Here is a 19985-nt window from a genome sequence, read left to right as displayed (position 1 = left end):
GCACCTCCAAAAGTTTTCGCATTACTCTGATTCAAGCCGGAAGCGGGATTCGAACCCGCGACCTTTGGGTTGTCAGGCAGGTACTTTACCCACCCGGCGAAGTAGGGTCTGTTTTAGTGCTTCTTCTTATGCCAACAGAATATGAAGTACACGCACAGTAATTAATTAAACAGCAATACCAACATTAAAAAAGTTTTTATTTCTTTATTTTTAATCAAAATAATAGTCAGCCAACGGTGCAGATATTTTTACAAAACTCATCTCTTATCCACACAGTTTATTGCAAAAATATTTGAAATATAATTTTAGTGCAAAGCTATAGAAGAATTTTCGTTTTTTTTTATTTTTTACTTAAATAATCTTATTATTCTATTTCATCATCGAACTAAATGTTAATATTTTTTCTATTATTATATTTAAAAAGAAAAAACTTTTTTTTTTTAACACCAAAAAAAGTTTTTTTTTTTTTGTCAATTTACGTAAGAATACCAAGCTTTATTAGATACATATACGAAATTATGAATAACGTGTTAGAATCATGCTGTAACCTGTCAGGTTACAGCATGATTCTAACACGTTATTGGGCTGTAAGTTAGAATTAGAGCAGAGATTATATTAATAAGTATACCAATATTTTTCCATCCATTTTTATTGTTCATAGCCTCACACCAATGAAGAAATAAAATAAAATTTAGAGCAAAAACTTTGTTAAGAGAGATATAAAATATTATTGTGCAAATATGGCAGAGGCTCAATTTTATAATTAGCGATGAGAAAACTCGATTTGCTACTTAATGCATCTGTTGCATATTGCGGAGACGCTGCACGACGAGTTGCCTCAGTATTACACTGCTCTAAATAAAACGCATTCCTCCAAAAGACGAATATAATACTATTTATAGTATTATACAGTACTTGTCTTTTGTATTTAAAGAGTATGGCATTATTCATACTGCGGCTTTAATTAGAGGTTAACAAGTAATTTAATCTCAGAAAGGCCCCAGATCTATAGATCTAGAGGTATCAGCTTGAAGGCAGGAGAGAGGGAGAGAGAGAGAGAGAGGGAGGGAGAGAGAGAGAGAGAGAGAGAGAGAGAGAGAGAGAGAGAGAGAGAGAGAGAGAGAGAGAGAGAGAGAGAGAGAGAGAGAGAGAGAGAGATAACATGACACGAGAGAGAAAATGTCCTGAAGCAGAAGAGGCTAAACTGAATATTTTAATCTTTTGTCTACACAAATCTTTCACCATCGTTTCGGCCCAGTTTGGTGTTTCATCGGGGGCTAAATAAGCACTGTAAAGACACGAACTACTTACTGACGCGATATATCCACAATATGTGAGATGCAATTGATATATACAATAGTGTGGTTGTTTTGGTTGCCTGTCAGAGCAACCATTGTTTCATGAATCTTAGATATCAATATACGCGAGGAGTTCACGGACTGTCTGAACTAATTATATTGCATTAAAACTACATTTAATATATGAATTTCTTTCTTTCTTGCATACAAATTGTATAGAAAAATAGAAATAATAATTGCCAAAAAAATCATGTTTGCCTGATTCTAATGAAATTTAGAATGGCTCAACAAATATTTTTAAAATGTTCATATATAAAATTTCGTGATATATATATGACACACATATGTGCATAAATAAATTATATATATGGATATATATGTGAACGCGCATGAAAATGATATGGTAGCAGAATAATAAATATACATTTGTCATTAAACCGAAACCGGTTAAGTTTGGAGAACTTAAGAGTAGTTACGTGTTCTGTAAAGTTATTATCGTATTAATTAATTGATAATTAACTATATTTAGTTTTTACTTCTATTCAGTAGCGTAACTATGCCAGTGCAGTGCATTGGAACCCACTGCCCTCCTACCTGAAACGAAACAAAAAAAAAAAAAAAAAAAATTTAATTTGAGTAAAAATGTAAGTTTTTTTAGTTATGTTTATGATAAAATTTACTGCCTACGAACAATATTTTTTTTTTCACACAAAGCATGTTTATTGTTAGCTAGGTGCATAGCACAAGCTAAACTGCAGTGAATAGAGGTGAAATGCCTAAAAATCCCTAGCATTTTTGCTGTTATGGGCCTTGCATCAGGCATCCATGTAAAATTTACTTATTTTCCTGATTGCAATAAAGATATCAGATAGATATTATATAGAAATGGTAGTAGCATAGCTTCTGCTTCCAGGGCAGTTTTTTAAGGATTTGTGACTGCGGAGGCCAAAGTGTAATACGGGCCCACGTATTGGGGTAGGGGCCCATTTATTAAGGGTCATTATTATTGAGTATAGTTTGACTATTACACCAATAATATTTCTGAGTATTACTGAGTATCATGTTTACCGTTTTATTGTTAATTTTTTTTATTTTTACCAAAACAAATGTTTTCGGCAGGCACACACCAAACTTTGCATTGGGGGCCCACTTTTTGTAGTTTCACCGCTGCTTCTATTAATCATAGAAAAAGAAAAAAAAATATATATCAGTTAATATAAGGAAAAAGGTGGTAGATGACTTTCATCAACCGGTGAAATACCACCACTTTGCTTATTGGAGGCTTGAAGTGGTGAACCCCATGTTTAGTCTCTAGAGCAAAGTTTCCGGCATCCCCCTCTCCTTCAACCCATGCACGGTACTAAGTACTATAGGTTTTGATACCTTTCGTGTTTGGGGTTTTCATTAAAAAAAAAAAAAAAAAAAAAACAATCGAACGCGCCTGAAACGAAACGCGCTGCGCACATTACCTTTTTTCCTATATATATATAGGCTATCCATATACCGTATATTATAAGTGAAAAAATGAATGGGCAATGTGCGGATGCACAGAAAAGAATTTCCCTGTTCGCGCATAAAAGTCGATGCTCTATGTGTTTTTTTTTTTTTTTTTTTTTTTTTGTGAATCATTAATATTTGCTAACGCACGGTACACATAAACAACCTTGTCTATGTTGTACTAGGGTCCCTGTGGCGTTTGGCAATCCCACCCCACCATACACTTATAGCGATATATGGGTTAAAGTTTAGAATATCATACAGAAAATGATGAGATACGGTAAAATGCACAAAATATCGTACAGATACAGATTTTATTTTTATTTATTTTTATTCCTACGTGTGGGGGCGGTTCTGATTATGCCAGACCCGCTGTGTATTTGTGACGATACTGTGTCCAGCGTTGCATTGTTTGTGTTGAGTGACTGATCTCTTAGCCCAGTTGGTCACAGAAACTTCAGCCATTTGGGCTTGAAGTCGGGCCAGCGTACTATCTTTACTCGTTCTCATTTTGCCCTCCATAATAATTGGAAACGCCCATATTTTTTTCAGTGGAGGGTTGGGGGATATTCCTACGTTTTAGGTTCAGGCCCAACCTTCTCTCTTGAAGACAGTGACCCTTTTCTACAACTAAACATTCTGCCACACAAACATAGTTGGGAAAGCAGCCATCTTTACCTACCGGATTTTAATTTTAAAATCGTGAATCATGGTCGGATGTGACTGATAAACTCTGCTTTTCAGATGGTGGCAGCCAAGGATTGGCTTTTCCAAATCAAGAAATAAGTCGTCCTGGAAACAAGTTTCTTTACAGTTTTAAAGAAACTGACTGTATGAAGTGACGCCATCTTGTTGAAACCATATATTCTGATTGCCGAGATGATGCTTCAGGATGTAGATAGTTTTGCAATCATGTTGCCGTAACATTCTGCTGTAATTGTTACATTTTGGTTCAAAAAAAAAAAAAAAAAAAAGAAAAAAAAAAAAAAGGTCCGATCATGACAAAGCGTAGAACACAACTCTATGCAATTATCTTAGCTGAATAAAGGGAGCTTGATACATTTAAAATCTTTTTTTCCTGTGTCCAATAACTACAGTTCTCCTTATTTACGAAATCCGAAAGAACTGTTCCAGCAGCGTAAATCGAGAAATAAAATTGATATCAGCAAATGAGTTCCTGAAATGAAATGCTTTCAATTGGCCAGAAGAGAATTTGTTCATGTGGAGCTGCCCCAGACTCTTACTTTAAAAGGAAGTAAAGCAAATAATTTAAGCTCAATTTTTAACTTGAAGTCATTCCTGGAGCTTTATACCAAATAGACCCAAAGCATTCCTAATACACCCAAAACAATGTTGAGCGTAACAACTGAATGTTAAAACTGAAGCTCTTGATAATGAGGTGGTTTTGTTAGTTTTTGTTATACAATCATTTTATTTTCCTGACTACATACGTTTCTAACTTTACTACCATTATTAAGATTAAGACCCACTATTAGTATACCTTACTGATAATGCTTGAGCATTATCAATTATTTTAATATATCAGTTTTTCTCAACTTAATTTTATATGTATATAATTTTGAGTACATTTCTTATACTGTATTAAAAACTGCTCGTCTGAATTTGAACACGTCGGTATAGAACACAAATGATTACCATCATTTGTGTTCTATACCGGATTACCCACGATGGTTTGATGGAGACCTCGACCTCCGTTTACACCTACTGAATCCTAAGCACTGCCTAATACATATCTGCACATTCCACTGTAAATCTTACACTTCTTCAGTGTTTGCCTATCCATTATCACTTAATTGTTTACTCACTATGCTTTCACAACAACATATTTAACAAATATACTTAGATTACAGCGCGCTAGATATAATTATTTAACTTTTTTACTTCCCTGTTTGAGTCCAAAGATAAACAAATGTGTTTGATCTTACCTCAGGTGCTATATAGTCTGGAGTTCCACAGAAAGTTTTTGTAGTTTTATCACCCGTAATACCTTCTTTGCACATACCGAAGTCGGCAATTTTTATATGTCCGTCTTGGTCTAACAACACGTTGTCCAGTTTCAAATCTCTGCAAAGAGAAAGGGCCATTCCTAAGAGACATTACTCTTAGTAACAGTTAGTTTTGGTTTCATTGAGCGTTATTTAAGCATGACTGTGGTAACAAAGATATAATTAATTCAGTCTCTTAATAAACTTAAACGGATTTCGCAGTACCATATTTGTTCTACATCAATTACGATTTAAAAATGCAACCGAACCGAGAACTGCTTGTTTTTGCTATATCTTGATTTGAGTAAATAAATAAATAAAACTTCTTTATTGCTGCTAAGTACGGTACAAGTACTAGGAACAATAATACTCATCACGGCGACATGGCCAGGAGTTTTACAAAAAGGCAGAAAATGATACATGTGATTAAAAATTGGGAAAAGGAAAAGTTACATAGGAAATTATAACTTCCACAAAAAAGCACAAAAATAAAATTATAATAAATAGGAAAACATAATGAGAAAAAAGAAATACAAAAAATATCGTAGAACTTATCTGAAACTTTTAATGGATGTTTCATAGTCATATAAATGTTCTTAAGGTGCTGTTAAACCACATGTTATTCGTTTTACTTTAAAGAGGTTAAAGAAAACGGATAACTAAGTTGTTTTTCACTTTTTTTTTTTTAATTGAAGCCAAATAGTTTTGCTGTACTTTCTTCACTATAGTTATTGACTTAAGCATCTTCGGCAAGAAAATTAACTGATATTTCTAAACAAATCCAAGGAGAAAGGTATACTTCACCTATAAACAATTCCTCTGTTATGTAGGAAGAACAACCCAATTGCTATCTCAGCAGCGTAGAACCTGTAAGAGAAATATTATTAATGAATATTACTGAGAATAATTGTAAGCCAACCTTAAATCCTAAGTTTAGCAAAAAGCTACCTCTTTTCTAATAAAATGCGTTGGAGTCCAGATAATGACTTTATCTGGACTCCAAACTTTATCTGAGTTTAATATTTAAATAATTTTATTAGGCATATTAAATTACATCGGCAGTATTAAAAAGTCCTCTTGCAGTTAAGACCTTATTTTATAAGCACTTGTTACTTCAGTATATATTGTGCCACTTTATTAGGACCATGAACTAACGGCGTGTTGGACTGCCACTATGCGAATCACTGCTTCGGATCGATGGCGGTCTAACATGCCAGTTCCAACCAATGCAACCTCCGGCGTAGCTAAAGTCCTGTCGGTAACGATGTTCAGATATATGTTTTGACGCCCTCCATTAGCCACGAAAACATGCACAACACCATTATATCTCCTCTAGCAGCCTGTATTGGCGTTATACATCGGGATGGTTCCACTGCCTCATATGGTTTCCTCCACGAGTGCACTCGTCCATCGGTGTTGAAAGCAGTAAATCAGGGCTCATCGGGCCATATTATTGTCTTTAGTCCTCCTGCATCTTTCCTTTACGTTCCTGGCACTAACATACATATGTACTTTTCAGTTAGTTTTAGAGATCACTTATAGGCCTGACGTAGCCGAGTGGTCAGGAGCGAGAGTGCATAGCACGCGTTCCTTGAGTGGACCGGCGTTCAAGCCCGTGACTACTAAATACAATAAATATTTCTATTGTAGATTTATTGTAAACTCTACTGACTTGGTTGTCGTGCCGGAGTATAAACAGAAAATTTATTTATTTACTGGCTTCAGTGAAGATCTTTTATTCCTGTAGTGCATTCTTTTAGAACTCTTCGCATGTTGCTGGTAATGATGCCTTGCAATGTTGCTGCATTAAATGCAGAGGTTAATTGTTCAGTTGTTTGGAAACGATTTCACTTGGAAATACGTGGTCAGAGGTCCCGCACTTCGATTCCGTGCTTTACATTTTTGGCCGCAGTAGGGAAAATTATAGTCTGTTCAAATACGTTTTGCGGCCAATTTTCCATTCGGTAAAGGTTCTGATGAGAGTAGTCTTTGAACATTCAAAATAGCGTTGTCACCTCTGTAGCCGCACCAGACTTCTAAAGAGGTATGATTGTCGGCAAGTATTCTTAAATTTCATTGTCAATCATACCTCTTTTGGAAGACCGTGAGACCCTGTCCGTTCCTCATTGCCAGTGAACTAATTTTGGAGTTTGGACACTACTCAGTTTGCACGGATTTTCAGCACTTTCCTGCATACGTCACACAACATGTGACTCTTTCGATATATGTACATATGTTTGAATAGATTGTTGCATATAGTTTGCATCATAATAAAGTGGGGCAGGCAGTGTATGCGCCTTTGGTAATATCTCTCAAAAATTATTCATATATAAATTCTTTTCTTCCTATTTAGTATAGAAGCAATTTAATCAATGAGGAAATAATTTTAGAATCTCTTCTGACATTGATAAAAAACCGGTTAAACAATATCGCTTGCGATGGAAAGATTGTCATTTCAGTGAAAGTACTAAAACTATTAATGATTATTATAATTAACAATCGAAAATATCATTTATGTTTTTCTGAATGACTTACACAGCTACAGGTTCTTTAAATTTCCCAAACTGTTGGATTTGGAACATGAGATCGCCACCATTAACGTATTCCATGACAAAATATAACCGGTCCTGGAAACAGAGAAATAAATCAGTGATATCAAGTAATGATTTAACACAAAGGAAGAAACGTGAAAATTAGGAACTGGTTAAGAATGACTGAATGTGAAAGAACTTTGCCGGAGAGTAATACCGCAGTTCTTAATCTGTGCAGCATCCGTAGGTTTTAATATCTTTCTCATAGTTCAAGACCAGCCTTTCAAAATAACTAGAATAAAATCTAAAAATGACACAATCTTCTAATATTTCTGAAATTTAGTTTTTTCGTAAGTTGTAGTAAGTTTTCAGTCATTTGTGAGGATATGTAGGGCGACTTACTGTACTGGAAGAACGTTAGTTATTCGTAAAACACGACTGTTTTGAAAAGAAATTTCTTTAAGGCATTTATTTTATTAAGTAAAATAAAAGCCTTAAAACATTCACTAAATGTCCTCTATATGGCATACATTCCACAAAGTGCAAAGACAATTAGGGGTAACTTTAACATTAGTTATTCGGCCTTTGTGAGTTTTGGTGGGGGAAGAGTATAATTTGAGGGCCTCTATTATACTTCTATATTATATTTTTATTCTTTATTTTGTCTTCCTTTACCTTATGATTGTTCTCATAACAGTTATTGTCAGTCTTTGTGACAGCACCTGTCCTCAAAGCATTAAGGTCCACAGTGCAACCTGACTGTTTAGTATAATTTTCACCGTAATCAGAAGAAAGAGCTTTCTGCATACATCATATGAATGCATACTAAATTGTGAATATCGCATGAGCAAATGAGGCAAACACAGAATTGAATAAAACACAAATATTGAACAACAAGTTCAGGTTGCATATATACACATGTCACCTAGAATATATCATACAAGAGGGAACATAACTTTCATTATTCATTCTTTTCACTCTCATTCTTTTATTTAAAATTGTCTTAACCACAATGCTAGTTCAATTAATCAAATGTAACCATAATTAGTATTGCCAAAATTCGCATCTACTTTATATTTCAGTCCAGTATAAAAACTAGCGTCTTAATGTTTGGTGGACTCAACCAAACTAGGAACTTTGAAGTTGTTCACTACAGTAAAACCTACAGTATATAACTTCAAATCTATTCTGCAAGCTTTCGTGGACTTCTGTATCACGATACCTATAAATAAGTAAATAATATTTATTCCAATCAGACCGGAAAGCTTCCAAGGGTTTACAAGCTAAGCGGATATTTCTTACAAAATGATACATGTAGAAAAGTGATACATAAGGTAACAAAAAAAACTTCATAAAATGCATGGAACTCCTGTAATGGCAGGAAGGTACACATAATGAATTTGTCTACGGGGGTGGTGGAGAGATTAATAGTCATGTGGGGCACTGTGATAGATGCAGGTAGTCTAGCCAGGAATTATGGTTAGTTGGCCACCTACAGCTGGAAATGTTGAAGCTAGATGCAAAGCGGCAAGTATTGAGTGACTCAGTTCATACAGTTATGATACGAGTCAGGAGGAGAGTTTGCTGTAAGAAGCACGGCGCTTATATGCTGCATTAGTGGAAAATAGGTGGTCAGCATCGAGTTCTTGGGTAATGTTGAGTACCTTATCTACAGGAAACGGTCCTATAGGGTAAGCCTTTGGGAATACATAATTACTGTTGGGGGATGCGCCATGAATACATGCTATATACGTATATATTCAGCTCGATATAGTGCCCATAACCATTAGAGCAGTGAACAAGTTTTCTGTCATCGACCAGGTTTGTTAGCTTTTTTAGTCGCAGTTATTGTGCAATTTCTGTTGTCCGGGGGGGGGGGGTAAGATATAATTTGTGGGTGGCCCATTTCACTTACCAGTATTCCCCGGCATAAATGCGCTTCACGTTAATGTGGGTACTTGATGTCCAGATTTAAGCTTCGTACAGGATTCCATCATAGAGTAAAGTAGTTATTATTTGCGAGCTGTAATTCTAAATAAACAATTATCATTACAACCATTATATTTCTAACGGATAAATGACACTACCATATCATACAAATGTTTCACAGAACTGAAATATATCTATGTGACATGCCTGTAATTCATAAATCTTATTGAATAGTAGCTCTCTTATATAATACCTATAATTCATAAGGGAGTAATTCATTGACTGAATGACAAATTCGCATTTGTCATTCAGTCAATCTCTTCTACATTTTATAATTGCATATGTCAGTTTAGTGACAGTCCTGCTGACTTGCATTTCATTTTTTTGCTGGTTTCTTTCGGACGGCCTCCTGTTATAATGCTTCCTTCTTCAACTATCCATTTCCAATTCCTCTGGCTGATTAGAGTCGTCGGATACTTGACCTTGGGTATGGAATCTTCATTTATGCCATAGCCTTTTACTAAACGAAAAGATACCACTAAAGCATGCAGAATCCATCACTGTTTCCTTCTATCAGCATTATGATGGAAGCTTTAAATTTGCTGCTCCCTGTTTTTCGTTTGGCCGTGTATTTTTACTTCTAATCCTTCCTTTATAATTCAATATACAGGTATATGCACGCATTATATTTCTCTCTTATTATAAAAACATAATATTTCTAAGACTAGAAGCTTTACAATTTCAAGTCGCCTCTGCATCTTAGGTCTTATGACGCAAGTTTATTATGCCAGCACAAGCGTGTGTTCAAGGGCTCTTTGTATGAAAAAACCAAAGTAACTCACAGGGAAGATATGGGGGGGGGGAAACCCAACCTTATTTGGACGTTATCATTTTGTACTTCCTCCCCAGTTAAGCCAACATAAAAATTAAGGAAATAATTTTGAAAGTTCTCAATTTAAATGTACTGAAAATTAATATCTTAGTGGTTAAACGCCTTTTATATTATACATTTATAACAGCAAGGGAAGATTGCATGTTAGCCAGTTAAATAAATCATATCTAATTAAGGGGCATGAATATCATCGCTGGCATTTATTTTTCAACTCATCCAAAATATTAGACAGCGAAGATAAAACATTTTGACAATTATCACTATGAAACCTGTTGCTGAAATAATTTTTCTTTAATAGTACTATGGAGGAGGATAGACACACTGAGGAAACTACCAACACTACGAAAACCGATGATAAAGTTCTCCTGTAAGCTGAACAAGGATAAAATAATTTCCGTGTACAGGCCATGTTTGTATAAAGCTCATCTTATATCGAACAACCAACACGTCAAATTATTTTCAGTGATTGTTCAGGAGCAGTTTGTAGTTGTGAAGTAGCATAATTGACACTTTCATGTTATCCTGTTGGAGCAGGGTTCTAGGATTATATTTAGAATGAACGTGAAAAAAACTTGTACTTGCTGTTATTTGGTTTTTAGGAGCATTAGCAACTAAGACCATATTGCTCCAGGGATGTGCGGTGATCATTCCCTGACCTTTCCGCATCATCCGTATTTGGTGGTCACGGGCTTGAACCCCGGTCTAATCAAGAAGCGTGTGCTACGTACTGCTGCTCCTGCCCACCTGGCTACGGAGGCGCCCCACTTGTACTTGCCTTTATTAATGCCAATGCTAGCAGCTGAAGGATTCCACCTGCTGCCCTTAGGGCCAATCCCGAGCTCCACTCGCGTTCAGCACGACTCCATCTCTCGGACAGGTTCCTCCCTCAGCAAATGCTCAAGCAAACCCAGGCGCTTGACGCCGACCTGAACAAATTCGCTGTTGACCGGACTTAGCGGAAAAAAATTATGACTAGCATGACTAATCAGCAATGACTGATGTGTACCTTGCATCTGTTGCTGTCTGATTGAGCTGCTACTCTTATCTCGATGTTAAGCCAGCTCAATCAGACTTAACTCTCGTGAGGAGTTCTCACCTTTGTATTAAAATATGTTTTCGTTTGTATAATTACTTTTTTTTTTGTAAATAATTGTTCGATTATCCGGAAGTATCGGGAGGCTGTAAACAACTGGATTTATGGCCGTGAAGGGCAATAAAGATTCTCTCTCTCTCTCTCTCTCTCTCTCTCTCTCTCTCTCTCTCTCTCTATTTGTAGAAATTGGTCAACAGTTCCTTCACAGTTTGCTGATCTTTGATTTCCTAAAAGGTTTTGGCAGAGTGCCTTGATACATTGCATGTTTCTTTGCTGAAGATTCTTTCATTAACATCTTGACTTTTGTACCACTGAATATTCAGTCTTTGGTGTTCTTCGCGTCATGCGAATACAAGAAACGGCACCGTATTTAGCAGTCACGGGCTTGAACCCCTTTCCCTCAAAGCACGTGTACTTATGTCACTCGCGATGACCACTCGGCTATTTCCTGAGTAAGAGCACACAGGTATATTTTCCTTTGGTGCCATGAGAGACGTGTACGTATGAAATGAATTCCTGCCTAATATCTGATCAAAAATTTTTATATTCTATGGTCATAATTTCCTGAAATCAGAGGCGTGACCTATGACTTGTAGAAGAATAGCGCATTTTAATGCAATTATTGTTGGCACAGAATTATATTTTCCTCGGTGTTATTTTGAGATTTATTTGTCCTTTCACAAACGTAAAAAAAGTTTGGATACACGCTAAAGTTTAATTTTCAGTAGTTAATCCGAGAGCGATACATAATAATCAAATAAAAGGAATCTCATGTTACGGAATCTTACCATGGTCTGGAAGCATGAATGTAACTGCACTAGGAAGGGAGGCTTACTAGCCAGTGCCAAAACTCGTTTCTCTATCATGGCACATTCAACATCATCATCTTGAATTATGATGTCTTTCTTAAGAATCTTAATGGCATAAAGTTCATCCGTTGCTTTCCTTTCTGCCAACATCACCTGAAATAATAGAACGAAATAATTTAATGGAAGAATCTAGCACCAAATACATTTTATTAGGGGCACAGATAATAATACGCTTATGGTGATTAAATAAGTTTACATTTAATACCAATGTCGAATTCTCGCAATTAACGTGAGAAATATTGGATAGTATGTTAATTAACTGAGTATCCAATAGAAAGGTTTTTAAGTGTTCCATCCTCCTCCTCCTCCATTAGATCATATTACATTCTCCTAATTAACCGAGGAGACAGATCGTATGATCCACCTCTTAGGTTAATTAAGACAAGCTTATGTTTACTTTGCGAAACGCGTTGGGCAACCAGTTCGTTTACCCAAAAATTTTGGTGTTTTGTCATTTTAGTATAAAGCAAGGGTCGGCAACCAGCGGTCGTGGTGCACGAGCACATTTTTTGTGCGGAACGCAGGGCATTTAAACGATAAGCTAAAATACTGCCGTCTACAAATTTTGATAGAGCAAAAATGCAAAAACAGAAAACAACTAACAAAAAAGTAAAGTTGTTTTAAGTATTTGCCTTACTTTAATGATACCGTTGACTGATTGAATTCTCCTAAAATTGTTATGGACAATTATACTTATATATAAAAGTATAATTGTTACAGTTATTATATATATACTTATATATAAAATAACTGTAAAAACTGATATCATAAAATCAAATAAAAAGTAACAACTATGTAAAGAATTTGTTCTCGCAGTCAAAGACTGTGCGTTCAATCCGTTTGACTGGAATATTTTTGCCAAGTTGGGTTGGAGTGATTTGTAATCAAACGACGCGTGGCCTAGATAATTCAACTAGTTTTTCCCTTACAGGAAAATACAGTTATTTCAGTCGAATTATTACACATCATCTGATTCGTTTCCAAGTGTAGCAAAAGGAATACTTCTTCAGTTTAATAGTTAGGTAAAAAAAAACCAAAAAACCAACACAAATATACCATCCCTCAGTCCATGACCTATCAGCAGTGGATAACTGTTGTCTTTTCCTCGTAGAAATCACGTTTCGTCATTGTAGTGTTCATGTTTTACTTTTAAGTTTTACCCTGTTTGCATAATTATAGACTTGGCTAATATTAATCTTAAGAATGTAAATTATGTACGTTTTGGCCTAGGTGATATTTGTAAAAAGCACAGCAATTAACTTTTCCTTTTATTTATTTTATTTTTATAAAAACTATTTTAAAAACTATTTTATTTTTATAAAAACTAAAAAATGGGAGTGGTATTAGAACTTATAGTACTTAGTACTTTTGTTTTGTCAAAGACTGAGAACACAGAAGGTACTTGTTGAGATCAGATTGCAGTTTTTCTGGTTGTAAATTTCTGGAAATACAAGTAAAGGAAGTTTGTTCCAGAAAGCAGAAGCAGAAATGATAAATTAGGAAGAAGAAAAGTTGATTTCTCTGAATTTGGAGTTGGACAGTAAATGGATGCTGACTGATTTCAGCATTTTTTCGGACTGGTTTGAAAGAGAGTGAGGGAATTACAGTTTCAAATTAAGAAGACCCTGCCAGTGGAAATATCTATAGAAAAGGAAGCAGAAACTAAACATCTGTGAGACAGAGAATGGAGAGCTTTTGTAAGAGTTGGGTTGTTAATTAACTTGACTGCCCTCTGTTGCACTGAATCAAGAAGATTGTGAGAGGTTTTTGGGACAACACTCCAGATGCAAGAAAATATGACAAAGTAGGGTAGATTTGAGATCTGTAAAGAGCGAGTAGTTGTTTGTAAAAAAAGTAACTCCAAGCGTGAAAAAGAAAACGGTTTTTTCGATAGCGTTCAAATTGAGTAAATGCATTTAAATTTATATAAATAACTATACCCTGTAGCCAGAAAAAAAGTGTGCGTGCGTGTGTCATGCTAGATGGGCAGAAATATTTAATCCTTGTATTTTCTACGTGGTGGATGACTCATCAATAGGTGCAATACCACCACATTGCTTAATGGAGGCTTGAAGTGGTGGAACCCATGTTTAGTCTCCAGAGCTAAGTTCCGGTCAACAATTTTCCATCTCTTCCATCATGCAATATGACTGATGACTTTTGAGGTTATGATGAGCATCATGGCGAGATCCAATCTTCCTTAACATTTCGACAGTACAGCTCTAAAACGGTGGTCGCAGGCCGGCCGCTAATTAGTACACGAAACCGGACCTATTGGTAACACTTTAGGATGCTTCCGGATCAGCTATTGTATAATCTTGCTACTCTTACTCTGCCAGTAGTGACTGATAGTGACTGGAGGGAGTCTGAGTAGTGTGTATGCAAGGGGGTGGGGGTCATTGTCGAGGCCACGTTATATCAAGGATCTGGATATATTCTTACCGTGTGTGCGCCATATCCAAAAATTTCATTACTTCATACAGCATGTCCCCTTCCCCAATTTTTCTTACTGTTGAATACACCATGAATTGTCAAACTAATAGAGTAAGCTTATCTGCGTAAAGATCTAAACCTCCCAAACACTTCCTAGTTCATTTCACAAATATGTGGTCTCAATTCTAATCTCAATTTGTTATTATTTTTTATTATTTTTTTTTGTTAGGAGCATTGGCAACTAAGGCCATATTACTCCAGGGATATGCTGTGGTCATTCCCTGTGGATATGCTCCTGCCCACCTGGCTACGGAGGCGCCTCCTAATCTCAGTGATGTCCACTTGCAGTCCGCCAAACCCTATGTACTTTTTCTTACAAAATCTCAGTTATCGGTTGATTCAACTACTGCTTATCTCGTTGCCCAAATTATTCGCTGTATGATTCCTTTCGCCTCAAAGGTGGTACTTGTTCATATGTCCGTTCCGATATTCCCTGTCAGAGACTTGGTAATTTGAAATTTCCTCTTTTTGATCTTCCCTGGCTTAAAATCTCTCTACCTCATTCTGTCAAATTTATCTGTTCCCTCTACCGTTCTACCAATTCCACTTGGAATTGGTAGAACTTGGAGCTCTTTGACTTCCCCTCTCTTTGCAACTTGACTCTCTCCAGTCCACCTTTCCTAACAGTGAGGTAATTTTCCTTGGTGATTTTAATGTTCACAACTCCAGCTGGCTTCCGTTTTCTAGTCACACCGACCCAGCTGGTCGATATGCTGAGGCCTTTGCAATTACTAATGACCATGCACAGATTGTTCATTTATCTATAAGAATACCGGGAAATCCTAACCATACAGCCAACACGCTTGATCTTTTTCTCACAAACAACCCTTCTAAGTGAGAGGTCCTTTAGGCACCTCAGATCACAACTTGGTAATTATCTCTTCTCCAATGGAGCCTTTATCTCATGGCTGTTCCCAACCTTGTATTGTTTGGCATTACAAGAATGCAAAATGGGATGACCTGCGAGATTCCTTGGTTTTTCAATAAATGTGCTAATGCTGTTCAAGAGATGAATGTTGCATATCGTAATTGGCTTGTTTCGAATTCTTCAGTTTAATTTTCTACCTACACCAAAGCTAGCAACAATTGTAAAGCAGTTATTAATCAATCCAAACTAGATTTTGAACATGCTAAGAGTAGAAAAGTTGCTTCTTGCTCCAATGGTAGCCGAGCATTCTGGTCTCTTGCCAAAGTTATCGGCCGCACCTTTTTCCCATTTCTGCTCACACATCTGTCAAAAGCAGATGGTTCAGGTCCTGATGGTATTCTTCACTTATTCTCAAATCCTGTGCTCCTGAACTTACTCCTTTTCTTTGTCACTTACTCCTGTTCTGTTGTCACTTCAGCCAAGGATAAAGCTGACCTGCTAGGGTCCCATTTTTCTTCCAAGTCATGTATTAATGATCTTGGTAAAATACCTCCCATCATTCCCTACACGCTCCATTCAGTGCCTCCTGTGGTCTTCCGTCAAAAGGATCAGAAGGATTTTGACGAATCATGATGCTAAGAAAGCTCCAGGTCCTGATGGTATTCTCCACTTATTTTCAAAACCTGTGCTCCTGAACTTACTCCTGTTCTTTGCCGCCTTTTTTCACTTTCTTATTCCAAAGCTGTTTTGTCCTTCTGCTTGGAAATTTGCTCATACCCAGCCAGCCAGTTCCTAAAAACGGTGACAAATCCCTCCCATCCAATTATCGTCCCATTGCAATTACTTCTACTCTTTCTAAAGTAATGGAGAAATCAATTAACCGACAACTCTTAACTACATAGAAACTGTCTGTCTGATCAACGATCACCAGTATGCACTCCGTCAGTGTCGATCCACTGGTTATATTCTGGCTTATGTTACCCATTTATGGACAAATTCAATGGAAAAGTTCGGTGAAACACAAGCAATTGCTCTTGACATCTCAAAGGCTTTCGATCGTGTTTGGCATAAAGGTCTTCTATACAAGCTTCCATCTTATGTTTTGCCAAATGTTTTTTGTAATTGGTTATCCAGTTTTCTCTCTGATCGCTCACTAAGGTTGATGGTAGATGGCTCTCTGTCTTCTAACTTCTCCACTAATGCTGGTGTCCTCCAAGATTCAGTTCTTTCCCCCACTGTTTTCCTCCCGTATATTAATGATCTTCTGCCATTGACTGGAAATCATATCCATAATTTTGGCGATGATATCACATTCCATTCCACTTTCCATTTTTAGAAACCTTGCCCTGCTCAATCAGCTTCAACTTCTCAAATATCTGCTACCAATTCCCTAAATGTCGATCTTATATATCGCAAAAAGGGGCAATTTCTCCAATGGGGCAAAGACAACTTAGCTGATTTCAATCCTTCTAAAATTCAATATTGTCTTATATATCGCAAAAAGGATTCTTCTGCTCCTATGCTTATCTTTGGTGACACTCCTATTTATAGGTAAGTTGAAATATCTCTTTTGGGGATTACCCTGACTTCTAATCTCTCTTGGCACAAGCACATTACAAATATTGCTTCCTCTGCATCTAAAAAAACTTGGTTTTCCCTTTCGCTGAAGGAGTTCCGGGTTGCTAGTGGTCTGGAGCTCGGCATTATGTTCCTGTAAGGCAACTGAGATTTCAGTCTGGAAGGTGTCCCAATTTGCTTTCTGAACAGCGTACCTGTGCTGTATTTGTCTTGGGTTCCTAGTTGGTGAGCGGTTAAGCTGGAAGGTGGTCGGAGGTGGTCCAGGCATCTTGGACCGACCACCCACTAATATTGCTGGCTATGTTTCTGGAGGCCATGGTGACATCTATAGTTGACTCCCACAACGTATTGCAGAAGGTCGGGAGGTTTAATACCGTTTCTGGTGCGTTTGCCAGAAACTCCTCTAGTTTTTGACCGTTCTTTGTGCCCGGTCGATCAGGTGTGTGACTGTGCCACACCGGGGATCTGCAGTTGGCATCTGCGCCAATTATTATTCTTGAGTTTGGAAAGGTGTTGATTACCGTGTAAAGGTAATTTATAGCGAAGGTGAAATCCTCACCTGGGCGGCAGTACAGGGCCACAACATAAAGGGCTCCCATGGCGGTAACAATGTGAGCACATGCGGCCCAAGCAGTGCAGAGGTGTGTAATTCTGGTAGCTGTGATGTCTGGATTCCGGATGACAATTGCTGCCCACGGAGTCTACTTATGATGGTATATTAGGCTTAATTTCCAAGTTTGCTGACGATACGAAGGTCGGCAGGATTGTTAATGACACTAATGACAGTACGCTGCTGCCACAGGATCTAGAAAAGTTGAGCAGGTGGGCTGGGATGTGGCAACTGAAATTTAACAATGACAAATGTAAAGTACTGCATATGGGAAGCAGTAACCCCAGAGTAACGTATCAACTGTGTGGTACTACACTGACAGTGGTAGAGAGTGAAAAGGACCTGGGTCTAATTGTGCAGGCAGATATGAAGTTTTCTGAACAGTGCAGACGGTTTGCAAGAGTAGCTCATTGTGTCTTGTCAATGATATACAGGAATTTTTCTAGCAGGGATAAAGAGGTGATTATCCCCTTGTATAAGGCAATGGTCAGGCCACCTTGGGTACTGTATACAGGTCTGGAGGCCTCATTTTAAGAAGAATGTAGAGCTAGAACTGTTGGAACGAGTATGGAGAAGGGTAACAAGATTAGTGAATGGAACAAAGAGTTTCTCTTACGAAGAAAGGCTTACGTTTTGCAAATTACAGTGTCTGGGGACTAGGCACCTGGGAGGTGATGTGATTGAGGTGTATAAAGCCCTGAATGGTTTGAGCATGCTCAATGCTGATGGGATTCCTCCTCTTGCTCAGAATAATCGCCTGAGAGGGCATAAATTCAAATTGAGGAAAGTCAGTTGTAGGATAAATGTGCGGAAGTTTGCCTTTAGCCAGCGGGTGGTTGATTGCCGGAACAAACTTCCATCTGTCGTTGTAGAAGTTGATAGCTTAAATAGATTCAAGGCAGAACTATACAAACATTTGGAGCAAGTGGGTGGGTGAAATGAGAAGGGTGTGTGTTTTTTTTTTTTTTTTTTTTTTGCTGATGTGCCTTTTTGCATCATGTGCCTTTGTTTTTTGCATCATGTGCCTTTGCTAATGCTAACTTCGCGATAAATTAAAAAATTATCCGCATCCTAACGATTAGTCTGTATTGAAGACCTGCATAGATTTGCGACGTGAAGTACAGGCGTCAGAAATAAAAAAAAAAAAAAAAAAAACAGACACGTTAACAAAGTGAATACTCTACATTATCGGGAGGGTCAAGACACGTTCACACGAGTTGTAACACATTGTCGCGAGCTTGCGACCAAATGCATACGAGGAAGGAAAATCGATTTGAAATTCTTTTCGTTAAATTAATTTTACTTAATTTTTAATTGCGTTAAATCGATTTCTAATTGTGTACATTTGTTTTTTAATTATTGTTAATTATTTCTTACTGTAATGTAAGATTTTCGATTTTTTAATTGTTTTCGTTTTAATGTCTGGACACCAGCGTACGGAAGCTTTCTACGTATCATATTGAGGTAAACTTCTCTTATTCTTTTACAAATATCAACGTAGAATGTATTGAGCATTATAGCTCTGGTTCATAGTATTAGATAATGGGGCGCTTCCGTAACCAGGAGCAGCAGTGTGTAGCACACGCTTCTTGATTAGACCGGGTTCGAGCTCGTCACCACCAAATACGGAGTATGCGAAAAGGTCAGGGAATGACCACCGCATATCCCGGAGCAATATGGCCGGCCTTAGTTGCTAATGCTCCTAAAAAAAAAAAAAAATCCATTAGATAATGGAAAATGTATTATTTTACGGAGGTTTATTGGGAACCTTGTATACTCGGATATTATAGCTTATTTCGCATTAATGTTTAATTATTTTTACTGTTTGGCGCAGTCGGCCTTCTCTGTTTTTATAAATTTCTGATTCACAACTAAATAGTTGCTAAGTAAAATATAAAATAGTACACCAAAATTTTCGTTTACGTAAATGACATGTACAGTTCTAGCCTTTAATTTGCACAATTAATTTCTTTCTATATAAAAGCATAAGAGAAAAGAAAAACGGAATCAAGAAAAGCAAAATGAATGAGGCTGTTTTAATATAAAATTAAAACAGCTTGTATATATTTTCTTCTCACTTGTGTGTTCTAACCAGACTTACTTTAAGTCCAAACAGCCTAGTGGTTAGGCGCGCGGGTGCATAAGTACACGTGCCTTGAGTGACCGGGGTTCAAGCCCGTGACTACTGAATACGGTGCTGTTTCTTGTATTCTATCTATCTTGTGAACTCCTTTGGTCGTCCAGGAGTATAAACAAAATTTATAAAGACGTTCATCACTGAGCATTAGGCAATGCTTCTGGTGGGGGGAGGGTTCCAAGCT

At 37.1% G+C, this 19985-nt stretch overlaps 1 protein-coding gene across 2 annotated transcripts in view; it reads right to left on the bottom strand.

Moving 5' to 3' along the window:
• Positions 1–19985, bottom strand: part of LOC150082986 (protein kinase C, brain isozyme-like) — a 567705-nt gene that overhangs the window by 55014 nt on the left and 492706 nt on the right. For both annotated transcript variants that reach the window (XM_090377718.1, XM_090377717.1), the window contains exons 9-12: positions 12035–12208; positions 7337–7428; positions 5606–5668; positions 4742–4880 (exon numbers count right to left, since the gene is read on the bottom strand). In XM_090377718.1, the coding sequence (XP_090233844.1) occupies positions 4742–4880; positions 5606–5668; positions 7337–7428; positions 12035–12208 (468 nt within the window). The remainder of the gene's footprint in view (positions 1–4741; positions 4881–5605; positions 5669–7336; positions 7429–12034; positions 12209–19985) is intronic.

The sequence above is a fragment of the Mastigoproctus giganteus genome, chromosome 7, assembly GCF_048544385.1.
Source record: "Mastigoproctus giganteus isolate SK-2022 chromosome 7, ASM4854438v1, whole genome shotgun sequence".
Lineage (NCBI taxonomy): Eukaryota > Metazoa > Arthropoda > Arachnida > Uropygi > Thelyphonidae > Mastigoproctus > Mastigoproctus giganteus.
Note: the sequence above shows the minus strand (reverse complement) of the source record. Positions and strands in the feature narration are given on the sequence as shown.